Genomic DNA, 12928 nt, shown 5'->3' on the forward strand with positions numbered 1-12928 from the left:
AGTTACCTGCTTTTGCTAAATACAACCACAAACAGCAGGATCAAATTTAATGCAGTTTCTTTGCTCTGTTCGTTACATATGGTTTGTTTGCATGTGTCAAATAGAAGCTATTCCTTAGTCTGTACCTGTAGGGTTCAATTATTTTCTGTCTTGTCTCCCCATGACTATAAATATTATTATTTGCTTATAAGATTGTTGTAAGTAGGTTTATACATATTATTGTTTCCTTCCCAATGTTTGTGAAAAAATTAAGAAATTTGAAATAGAATAAAGAAATACTTTCAACAATGATTAACATGATTAATTTCAACATTGAAGATTTAACACTTCATTCCACTGCTCTGTGTGTGACATTCATTTTTAGTGCAAGCAAAAATCCAATCCACAGAACAAACTTTTTCTGTGCATAATGAGAGAGCAACTGCCCCCTAATGTAGTAAAGGGATGACCGCACTACTGTATATTCCAGGGCAGTACAAAAAGCCAAAAAAATGAAAATCTCTTTTTTAAATCAAACCCTTTTGATAGAGCATTGCACGTTCTAGGGTAGATGAGTACTGGCACTCAGCTACTTGAAAAACATTTGTTATATTTACAGGTGTAGACATGAAGCTATTTGCAAACTATACCAAAACAAGTGATCCATCATGGAAAACTAACCAAGTAGATTAAACACAGTAAATTTATCTAGTGTAAGTTAAGTAGGTCACTTGCTATCTCATTTGGTATGATTCATAGTTGAGCCTTTTGAGTGAAATGCTCTACTATTTAACACATATTACTGTTTATGTTCAGATATCTGTTAAGTGATAACACCAGCAATATTGTCTATAGACTATGTGAGACGACCTTAAATAGGTGATATGGTTCAGTTTACAAGCACTCATATGAGGATTGCCGAGTCTAAATGGGAAGTTGAAAGATTAGATGAGAAGAGAAAGTAATATGAATAATAATATATATTTATATTTAAATACAATATTGAAATAGCAACATGTATTACGGTACTAGATGAGGTTGATATCAGCTGCCAAGATTGTGATACTGATTACTAGGGAAATTGTTATCTCCTGAAATTTGGAGGTTGATAGCAAATTCTTCCAGCCTCCTCTCCATGACTGCCATATCTAAAAAAACAGACCATTCTCATTATAGTATTAAATAGTTGATATTATTGATGGACTGATGAAATGAATGATTAGAACTAACATTTAATCATAAGAGGTGCTCATGACTTAACCTCCTTCTAAAACATAAAAATGAGAAGTTGAAATAAACAGAGAAAAATCAAACAAATGCAAACAAGAGATATGGTTGCAAAGCATTCTATAGGCATTATAGTATAGGCATTGTAGTCCAACCCCCTCTGTACCAAAATAAATACACAGACTTTATGTAATTCAAAAAGAGTAAAATTCGTATTATTAAATTTGATGTCAATCACTCATATCTCAGGTACTCCATAAAATATCTTACCAAGTTCTAAGACTAAGCTGCCAAAAAATGAACTGCGGCAATTACTAAAGGGGAGATAAACTCATATTAATGCTAGTTTTACAGTATTAAAGATAGCATTAATATGGTATCTGGTATTGCTGGTATCTTTACAGACAAACTTACAGAAAGGTTACAGACAAATTTACTGACAGGTTCAGGTATCTTTACAGAGTAAAGATACCTGAACCTGTCAACTGTCACATATCATGTTCCTGTCAACTGTCACATATCATGTTCCTGTCAACTCGACACATATATGTACTGCTGAGGAAGAGGTACTGGTAATGTAAAAGTTCGACTTCCCTGAACCTTCATGAGTGAAGCTTTATAGAGCTGACTCAGATGAGTGCACATGAGTACTCAGAAGATCTTTAGATGTTGTTGTGTATTATTTAGAGTACCCATATAATACCAACATGATTGTATTAAATAGCAATACAGCATTGCCCATAGTTTTCGGATAGTTGAACTGGTTTTTGTATCCTCGTGATTCTTTTGTAAGTCAAAACATTCATAGTTTCACTAGATTTGACTATTGTGTGATTGTTTAGTATTAACTTATCTATTGTGTAGAGTAATTGATGAAATGCACTGGAGACAAAGCAGCTTAGATCGCTAAGCGTGAGAACTAGTTTCAGATAAAAGACAGTTCTATCAAGGGTACTCGAGATGAAGCACACAAACTGATCAATAGCATTGTCTTTTTTACTTACATTGTGGAGCGTTGAAGCTCATGCAACAAACAAAATAAGGTGCTGATAGGTTATGAGACAGTCAGGAGTTGAATTCTTTTTTCATATCAGCAACCCTGTGAGTTCCTTTTCTAAATGATAACAGTTAATCACAAGCATGAATATTTGGATCATAGATATAGTTCATACAAAGCCTAAGTGGATTCTTTGAGTTAAACAGTGAAACTGAATTTAAAATATATTCCAAATGTCAATGCAAAAATATTTAATTAAATTTCTTCTATTTATAAAAATACAAAATAAAATAAATTATGTTTACAATGAAGTCTAAGTGATTTAGTGTTAAAATTATAGCTAATACCTCAAAATATTAGGCACTGTTTTACTCAAACTTCAATTTACGAGTAAGTCTGGAAACCCTCAAGAAAAAAAGGTTTGTTTAGTATAACAATTTAAAGTAACGCTACTGTTATAGTTTTGGGGCTGTAAAATCACATAAACTTGTACTTGATGTTCTATTAGTATCTGAACAAGTTTGATAAAGCATAATAAAAAAGTGTAGCTACTCTTTAGTTCTCTTTGCGCTATTTGAGCAGAAATATTATACTTTTAATATTGATGAGCCACAGCATACAATAGCCTTGATTTTTTAAGCATAGCCACAAAACTAGGAAGAGTCACAATTTGTGCATGGTTATATTAGTAATGAGAAGTTGTTCGTGTCAAGGATCAGGATATTTCAGACCATACTTTTTCTAAAGCTTTGGCCTGCAGAAACAGTAGGAGAATGATCATTTGATTAGAGCATAAAACCCAAATATGCATTAGATGATTTGGAGACCTGCTTCTCGAAACACATATGTGGTAATTATTGAACATCGATACTGTAACTCTCTTGTTTGCTGTGAACAGGATTTTTGTCTGCCAAGAAGTGGACAAGCAGAAGACCAAAGGTATGGTTTACTATTAAATTAGAAAAGCTTGGCTATCCTGTTCATTCTTATTATCTGGATATCGGTATCCTCCGAGCATCATCACCTTTTATTTGATGTTGTTCTACGCATTCCGTAATTTAGATATCAAACAGATATGAATGTTTACATCAGTGATCCCAAGAAGTCAAGTTACAGAAGTAAAATTTTGGCAGCGTTACAACCTCAGTTCAATCTCACTCTCATGGGAAGTTTCTATTAATTTCTCTTTAGTGTCCACCTCCAACATTTTGATGTCTTAAGACATCAAAATTAATTACTAGTAATTACTACAAAATGAAATAACAAAGTACAAATGTTAGGTCTGTACAAATCTCTGACTATTAATCCTAGTCAGAGATTGAACTCTGACGAGAATCAGACTTGTGTTTTGTCTTTCACATTGTAAGTTCTTTGACCTAATATTTGTCATTTTTTATTTCATTTCGTAGTAAGACATCAAAATGGTGGAGGTAGAGACTAAAGGGGTATTAGTAGAAACCTCCCATAATAGTGAGATTGAACTTTGCTAATTCCCAGTCTAACTCCTGCTAGATTTGCTTGTATACAACATTATTTCTTACCTAATCTGATGCAACATTCTCACTTTTTCATCTGTTTGTACAGTCATTGAGTTTGGGTTTTATTGAATGTGATTTGTTTAATCAAATACTACAACTATAGCCTAGAAAGATTGCGTTCTAAGATTACATTAATTTCATTATGTTATTGAATTCTGTGGTTATGCAGTTTAATAAGCTTCAGTTTGAGAATTCCCAGCAATTTGCTATGATTTTTTAAACGATATGAGATTTTTTTAGTTATGAAAAAATCAGGAAAAGACTAATACAAAGACGCACAGCAAATATGGTATGCATTTGTGGTTAAACCAAGTGGTGGAAGCATCCGCTAACAAAATTTTAAGCACCCCATTTGCTAATGAGTAATAAGCTGCTGTTATATGGAGCAGAATAGTTGGTCTGACAGAAGTAGCCTTAGAAACCATCAGTATAATTTATTGGGCTACTCCTTGACCACAGAAATATGATCAACGCTGAGAACTAAAGCGAAAATCACGAAAGTCCAATGATCATATCATGAAACATAGATCAATAGACCAACATCAAAGAATGAACCCATTTATGTACACATATAATCAGTCTCAACACTTTCTGTCTAACCTATTTTTACCGTCTATTATATTACTATTGAAAACTAGTCAATACCTTAACCAGAAACAATTGTTAAATAATATCAAATTAAAGAATGAACAGATAAAGGAATAAGGGATGGAATGCACTGGAGACCAAGTAGGATGCATTGTTCAGCCTGAGAACTAGTGTCTAAGATGGTGGAGTAAGAAGAGTAAGAGATGTGATATCTTACTTGTGATATCTTACTTACACTATCTTGTGTAGAGAAGGTTCAACACATCAACAGATCTTTAGCATTTTCTTAAGTCATTTATACACTGGAACTTTCAATAAAACTGATTAATATAGTGTTTTCATGATGCAATTTTTGTTTTTTGCAATGTTTGCAAATAATCAATTATCTAGCAAAAATCAGCAACTTTCACATAGCAATCACATTTTTCGTCTTAATTTTGCTGTTGCTCAGTTCTCTACAGTCATATTTCAACATAAAAAAGGTTCAGGCACTTTGTTACAAAACTTGTAATTTAATTTATTTGCATTTTGAGTCACCATTTTCTATACAAAATTACTAAATACATATTAATATGTTGAAATTTTATGAAAATAAAATCTAAACAAGATATTGTGGCTGAAAAAACGTTTTTCTAAATGTTGTAGTTATGCCCCTACAATATTTAGTTGTTACAATCAATAATAAAATATAACATATTTATGTACAGTACTGTATGGAGTTTTTGCCTACAGACAAAAACAGGCATTTTGTTGAACGGGGGTTTGAGAGAAACCTGAGAACAACTCGTTCAGTCCACTAAACTTATGTGACCCTATGTAATAGAGTTTTTGAATTTAACTTCAATTGATTTCACTTACTAAACACACATTTGAAGCAAAGTTTTAATCTTTCAATAAGTTTACTCCAAACTTATTGTAATATTTTCGAGTATCTGTTTTTGGATAAGCATCTTTTGCTTTCCAGAAGCTATAACTTTTAGCCAACTTTTCAAACAATTTTCAATTGGTTTGAAGAAAACGACCAAATAATGTCGCTCTTAAAAGCCTCTTCTTGCATCTCTAGCCATATAGTGTAGTGACTATCCAAAACCGGCTTGTATGCTTGTATGCTCGTATCTTAAAAATTACTCAATATAAGGTTCTGTGTATGAATATTACATTATCAGTTATTTATTACTTAAGATACTATAAAATAGTATAATCAGACTTTAATCAGTCAGTGTTTTTGAACTTTTTCCAAAAATGAGTTTTTTGTATTCCAGTAGAAAAAATGTGTTGTAAATATGTTGTTCAATTGGACATTTCACGGTTTCAGTGTAGATTCAATACAAGAGCTACAAGGTCATCTCCAAATCAGGGATTTAGTTTCACCTGTAGACACTCACAAACTTGCAACCTAGCATAACCTCTCAAATAAGTTTATCACTGGCTACGATGTATTTCAGCTTTCAGAAAGGGATTATTCGGTTGATGGAAGTTGAATGCATTGTTCATTTACAACAATGACCGAAATTTAGAGTATCCAGTTTTTGGTTCCTTGAATATTTAAGTAAGCTGTTAATTTAACAAAAGCGGTTGCATTCATAATAAATTCCAGCTTATAATTCAAAGATCTGACTCTATATTTTAATCGTTAAAATTCCTCCTCAACTTATACAGAACTGAAGCTTTTTAGGACACAAGTTCTAGTGGATTCAGGTTTAAGAAAACCATCACAAACCAATAGGTTTTATGATATATAGGAATTTAGATACAAAATAGTAAAATATTAGTAATGTTATTCAATGTGAGATGAACCAAACTCAAATTTCCATTCGTCGCCATTCAAACTTTCATTGTAAGAATTTTATCTTAGAATAATTTTATTTAGAATTTAAATTTTTTTTCATGATATCTGATGATGACCTCACACTTCAATAATCGATTTGTCAAATATTTTATCATTAATCTTTTCTTTTTTGGACGTAAATCATGATTGCTGGCCACCACAATAAGGAAGTCTTGTTTTTCCAGTCCTGTGGTCTCCACCTAAATCGTCTCCTTTTATTTTTGATTGATCATTGTTGTATTGCTGATGGCACCAAAAAGCTTCGGCATTTCTATTGACAACGCAGTTGATAATCTGATGCCATTTCTTTAGTTAAACCTTGCCCATCTCCGATGCCGATTAAAATACACTTTGCACACAATTTACTATTTTAAGTAAAACATGTGTCTAAGAAAATCTTAGCTAAGTTTTCAAGTGTCTTTAAGACTTACATGCTGTTTATAAGCCGTCTGTAAGCTGACCGTTTGGTTATACAGCATTTAATGAACAACAGGAGCCTTGACTAGGATACCTTGACTAGCACCTGCTTCCGGCTAATTCACTATATGTGACAATGGCTAGCAAATGTCTATTAGTTATGTACACATGTCACTAGCATTTTGTAAAAGGTTGCTGGATCTTTAACAGATTTATTCGTCCACTAGTAGCTGATTGTGATTAATATTTGCTCTATTCAGAGGCGTTTCTGTTCAAAGCCTTATTTTGATGTAGGGAAAAATATTGCACGGCAGAAGATTTGAACTCGTACATTTGGCTTGGTAGTGAGGCACCCTACTATCTGCACCAATCAAGCGCTTTGCTGCACTTTGGAACAATTATGCACGTAGTTAATACACATGACAGTTTCTCATAATGGATCGGACTGCCAGGGCACTAAAATTATTAATATTTTTAATATGCACTTGAGGTCAATTTTGATCAATAGAACTTTTAAGAGGTATACATCATATTATTCTACAAACTATTTGAACGATTTTTCTTCATTTATTTTACCCTCAAGTAAAGCTTAAGATTTAGTTAAGTGTACTGTGTACTGTATGTTATATGGAACCTTGGGACTGGCCAATCTATTGCTGATACGACGAGGACTACAAAACTCAAGATCGCATACAAAATTTTTATAGGACGACCAAGACAGGCTAAACACTAGTGATGAAAGAGAGGCTAGCAATCATAGTACTGAAAACTGAACATTAGTACCTAAGCGAGACAAGACAACTGCTGTATTGAAACCTAAGTATACATAACTTCAAGAGAAGACAACTAGTGTGAGAAGAACAAAAACTTAAAGATACACAAATTCGCGGAATTCAATTGATAGATCAGAGAGCTTTTTTTAACCAAAATAATATATTTGCTGAAGACAACAAACGAGAATGCGCATAAGACTCTGTCACACCTTCTAAGTTCAGTAGAGTATCCCTATGTTTTTGTTAGAATTCATTTCAATAATTGTATGATTATATTGAGTTTTTTGATGATTAGCAGTAAGTGTGGCCGTGCTAAAAATTTTTCATTTTCTCTCAGATAGTCTGCGGGTAGCTCTGCAAGTAGCAGATGCCCATAAGACTATTGATCTCAAAAATACAATGAAGTTTTGAAAACAAATATTTGAGTGCCCTAGCAATAGGTTTAGAGCATATGTGTGTAAAGTATAAATCTAATCATTGATTTGAGCCATAGAGTGTCCGGGCTTTACAACTCATGCAAAAATACTGCTAGTTACTACTAACATGCTTGAATGATTGTGTGACAGGTCAGGGTGTGTAACAATTGTAAGCAAATTTATTCCAGAGTTTTTCCAAGTTGCCTCGATGATATATAGTTAGTGGGCTTAGCATCATGTTTGGCTTTCCGGGTTCGATTTTGGTGCTGCAAAATTGTTTTGCTACCAATGGCCCCTTTCTGGTGTGGCTCTTATTATAGTAAAGATTTGCATTAGTTAAAGTTACTAGCTTACGTTACTAGCTCAAGATACTGAGAACTATCAAGTAAAGAAATTTAGCCAATCACAATTACATCATTTGCCACAGTTTTTAAGTTGTTTTAAAACTTGAATAAATTTGTAACGTTAAAAGTAAGAAATATTTTTCAACAATCTGATATAACTATTTTTGAGTTTTCAAATATTTGAATTATGTGTTGCTTAGAGACAGTCAGAAATAAACTAATGCTTTTATTTATAAGTTAGAATGGTAGATATTTTATATGTTGGTTAAAAATGGAAACCTCTTGTATGAACCATGCAATGCCTGGAACTCATCTAGTCATTAATATCCACCATTTCATCATGAAGAGGAACTATTGTTTGTATATAAGATATTATGAGGATTATCTGTTTATCTAAATATGGTTGCCATACAGAGAAGGCAGGAACAACTTCCCATGTACCTTCAAATTTCTGTAGGTATGAAATCGGCTGAAAATCAAGTTTTATCAGTTACCAGTATCATGCACCAAACAGGCATTATAGTCCTCTTGTCATCTGGTTTTTTAATATCTTACTATTTTTAAATAAACAATATTTAAATAATTTAAATAAACAATAAACTATTGTTTGTTCTTAATTGCAGTGTACAATTAAAAGACTTACGTACTGTCATACCGTACTGCAGTGAATAATTCTGACAAACTTGAGTTGATAACTAAAAAGCAAGCGGGATCTTATGAAAAGGAACTTTATGAAGCGAATGACCCTATGAATGAGAATAGCTACTGAATAAAAATCTTCGGTCAGACTTGAGCAATTGCTCAGACTCTGTTGATGACTCACAGAAGGTAGCCCTAGTGTTTTAACATCAGCTGCAATTAATATTGTTATACTATCATTGATACAAAAGTGTTAGTTTTTATTTACATCTGGTCACCCAAACTAAAACTATTAGACTAGATAATCGTATCCTGTTGCATGTTACCATAATAATATGCAACAGCTCATTGTTATTGTAATGTAGGAGTAGGAACTTTTTTCTAGTAAATATTTCAAATTGGGATATTACAGATTAATAGCTCTTGTTCTGATTATCACAGCAAATTTTTTATTACCCATTAAATAAACAAGTCTGTAATTAAGTCTAGTGCTCGTTTTATTACCTGAGACTAAGTACCTCAATGTATTGGTGTCAGTTCTGATGCATATCTCTTTTGGGATGTTTCTGCTTCTTCTTACTAGCAATAGAGAACTCGAGTGTTTCATCAAACAAAAGTTTCCATAAACTGCTACTTACTTGGGTTGTACATATATATATTCTATACACTAAGAGTTTTAATGTATTGTAATATTATCTGAGGAAATAAAACCCATTTAGTTAAACTATATCATCAAACTGGCTATTATTAATCTCCTCTAACTCCGCCAGTACATAATTTTAAAAATTTTATTCAGATAAACTTAACTTGAACTATGGGACAGCCAGTTAAGTCAGCCAATTACAAGGCTGTATAACTGGCTAATCATGAAGCTGCAGTAATAAACACCTCCTATTGCTTCATTCAACACCCAATCAATTCATCATTGTTCACTATTTGATAACTCCTAATCAGCTCAGTCAATCATGAGACAGATCACTTAGATCATCATTATTGCATTTAGCTACAAGCTACTAAGAGCGATGTAGTAGCCAGAGCGGGTGACAAACCAAATAGGAGCAGGTAAGTATAACTTATCTATCAAATTTGCATATGTTGATATTGTACTTACGGGAAATGATAAAGAGATCGGGGGAGAGACTGATTCAGTGTGATTATAAAATAATTCTGACCTCTTGAGACTATTATTTTTCACCCTGATAAGACTCAAATGTTCTATCATGTGGTAAGGTCAATTTAAGGTCACGGAGGCTCTTGTCTTCTTCTGCCGTCATAATCAGCCCAGCCAACACTTATAATAATTATGGCAGATATTTTACGTTTATCTTATGAATAGAGTGAGGACCTCTGAAGCTGTAGTTTGTTTACTTGTCCTGCTTTTATTCTGGTCAGAACCAGCTGCAGTCTACTGATTGCGTTTATTATTTAGTCTTTTAGGAAATTAGTGTTCAACGCAGGAGACTGCAAACACTTTCGCGCAGAAGCTAAATTTATTATTACTACTATTTTCATGGTTTTACTGTATTTATTTTCACCTGGTTAATTTATAATAAAGCAAATAACAGCAACGTTGATGCCTTATTTTTCAGATCTGCCTGAATATCACATTCTTGGCCTTTTTTATACTCTTTAAATATTTGGGGTTCACCTGCAGTCACTCCGCTATGGTAAGCAGTTTTCTAGGTAAGCAGTTGTTTGAAATTTTGTCCTCATTTCTTTATCATACTTTATGATGTGAAGCAGCTAACACTGTGCAAAATTTTTGTAGCAGTTATAGACGGAAGTCTTGTTAAGGAGTTATTTCAGAGATCGAAAGATAAAAATTCCTTCCTTGAGGGTAGCTGTAGAAAGCACTCAACCAGCTAAGTTACTTAAGCTACTGCTAACTCTTACAGTAGACTTATACACAGCTGTGATGATAGCTGCAGATGGAGCTCACACAGAAGCATGTCGTCTGCTTCTCTCTCCCATCAGAGGAATGGCAGATGAGTTGTTCTGGATGAGAAAGATGGATGATGAAGCTACAGCTCTACATATTGCTGCAAGAAGAGGATACAGTGAGTGTGTAGAGATACTGCTCGACACAGTCAGTGCTGAGAAGAAGTACAAGTTTGTTGCTGAGAAGAAGGAAAATGGTGACACAGATGTAGTATTGGTTGCAGGGTATGGAGGGAGAGAGTGTACAGAGTCTCTCCTTAACACCTTCTCCTTACAACAGAGAGACTCACTAATGGAAATACAGAATAAAACTTCACCACTGCACTACACTTTGAAGCAAAAAAAGGAAAAACAACTGCTTTGAAGGTAATGCTAGGATCCATGCCTTCAGTGACAGTCGCTTCACTCCCTAATATAAAGAATACCTTCAACAGTACACTACTGGAAAATGCTGAATATTGGGGTTAAAGGAAACATCAGAGCTACATGAGAAATGGCAGAATGATCCAATAGGTGAAGGTAGGATTGTTATACAGTGTGATACCAGCTAATCACTAGAAATGCTCCACCGGATAACTTAATTTAGGCTTAATTTACTTTTATGAACTTATATAAGCTATGGGACTTTGTGGGCTTCCAATTCTTATGCTATATGCAAGTAGTAACTTCTAACATAATGTTGAACTAAGGTTGATATACATATTCACTACGTTTCCATGATGCACAGTTCTTCAGAGTTTCGCTATCTCTGAATCATGGAAACGACATCTTCGCAATGAAGTCACTGCACACTGATCAGTGCGAAGACAGCGCAAGTTCGCATCAAGAAAACAGCGATTGCGCAGTGGCAGAGCATAGCTCTCATGCCGCGAAGACGGATTCTTCGAGGGCCATAAACTAGTACAAAGGTTATCCCGCTAATCTTTTTTTTCTATTCTTCCGATCTTCTTTCATCTAAATTTAATTATGGTCTGCATTCACGAGGATGATGAGGTGTTTATTTTCCTGGACTTTGTTATCGATGCCAACACTTTTTGAAAAAAGGTGATAAGTCCTAAATTAACTTTTAAATAATATATTACTTAAAAATACTTGTTAAAAAAATACTGCTATGTAAAATTTGTGTTAAGGTTTGTAAAACCTTGTGAATTTGTATTGTAAATAAAAGTATAATGACGACAGAAGCATAAAAAGACCGTTTCTCATGTTCGGTATCCGTGATCGATTCTATTTTTCCATCAGGCTATTCGATTTATACAATTTCTCTTCTGGCTAATTTGCTGAAAACCACTGCGCAGCATGGAAACGTACAATCCCCTCGACTTCGGAGAGCGCTGCGTTGCAGTACTACGCACCATGGAAACATAGTGATTATGCTGGCACTCTTAAAGCAATATTTTTTGCATTTTTGAAATACTTTATTCTGTCTGCCGCTGCATAGAATCATGAATAGACAGTATCATATTGATATTGTTGCAGTTATTATCCGCATCTCTATATATATTTCTCAAAGTTGGTCGTACATGCACTCGTGTAAGCGACATTGTGATTGTCAAGCGATAGTTATTATTTCAGCATTGCGACCACGCTTTATGATGCCTCTGTTAAGCAGTATTTTTAGGAACCAAGTATATGCAACACAATGCTTCATGTTTTTTTCGTTATGGCAATTTGCTCCGCTCAACGATATCAACAATAATTTATCTCAAACTTGAAAATTGGCAGTTTGTGTACTGATTATATACGTTATTAAAAGATACACATCGCTGAACTCGACATGGTGAGTTATCCGTTTTTTAATATATCCTGTATCTGCTATAATAAAAACGATTCGCAAACGAATAAATGATAAAGTTTCTTCTAAAAGCTTGAAGTTTACTAAAAATTCCTAAAAGTATATTTGTAGGAAACTAAATTCATTTAAGTTTGATTCAGCGTTTATGTTACACGTCTGTCTCGAAAGTAAGAACTCTCCACATAGTACCTTGTAATGTTAAATGATATTTCAGATCATAACCACAAAATGCACTAAAGCCATTATAGTTACTTATAGTTTTTATACCGCTCTATCAGTTTGTGTACTGATTATATCTGTTATTAAAAAATACACATCGCTAAACTCACGATGGCAAGTTATCCGTTTTCCAGTATGTCCCGTATCTGCTATAATAAAAACGATTCACAAACGAATAAATGATAAAGTTTCTTCAAAAAGCTTGAAGTTTACTAAAAATTCCTAAAAGT

General features: G+C 33.6%; 1 protein-coding gene across 1 annotated transcript in view; it reads left to right on the forward strand.

Moving 5' to 3' along the window:
- LOC137398430 (serine/threonine-protein phosphatase 6 regulatory ankyrin repeat subunit B-like) overlaps positions 1 to 12928 on the forward strand; it is a 41340-nt gene that overhangs the window by 15932 nt on the left and 12480 nt on the right. Inside the window, exon 7 of the mRNA XM_068084539.1 lies at positions 10657 to 10895. Coding sequence (XP_067940640.1) covers positions 10657 to 10895 — 239 coding nt within the window. The remainder of the gene's footprint in view (positions 1 to 10656; positions 10896 to 12928) is intronic.

Source organism: Watersipora subatra, chromosome 6 (genome assembly GCF_963576615.1).
Source record: "Watersipora subatra chromosome 6, tzWatSuba1.1, whole genome shotgun sequence".
Lineage (NCBI taxonomy): Eukaryota > Metazoa > Bryozoa > Gymnolaemata > Cheilostomatida > Watersiporidae > Watersipora > Watersipora subatra.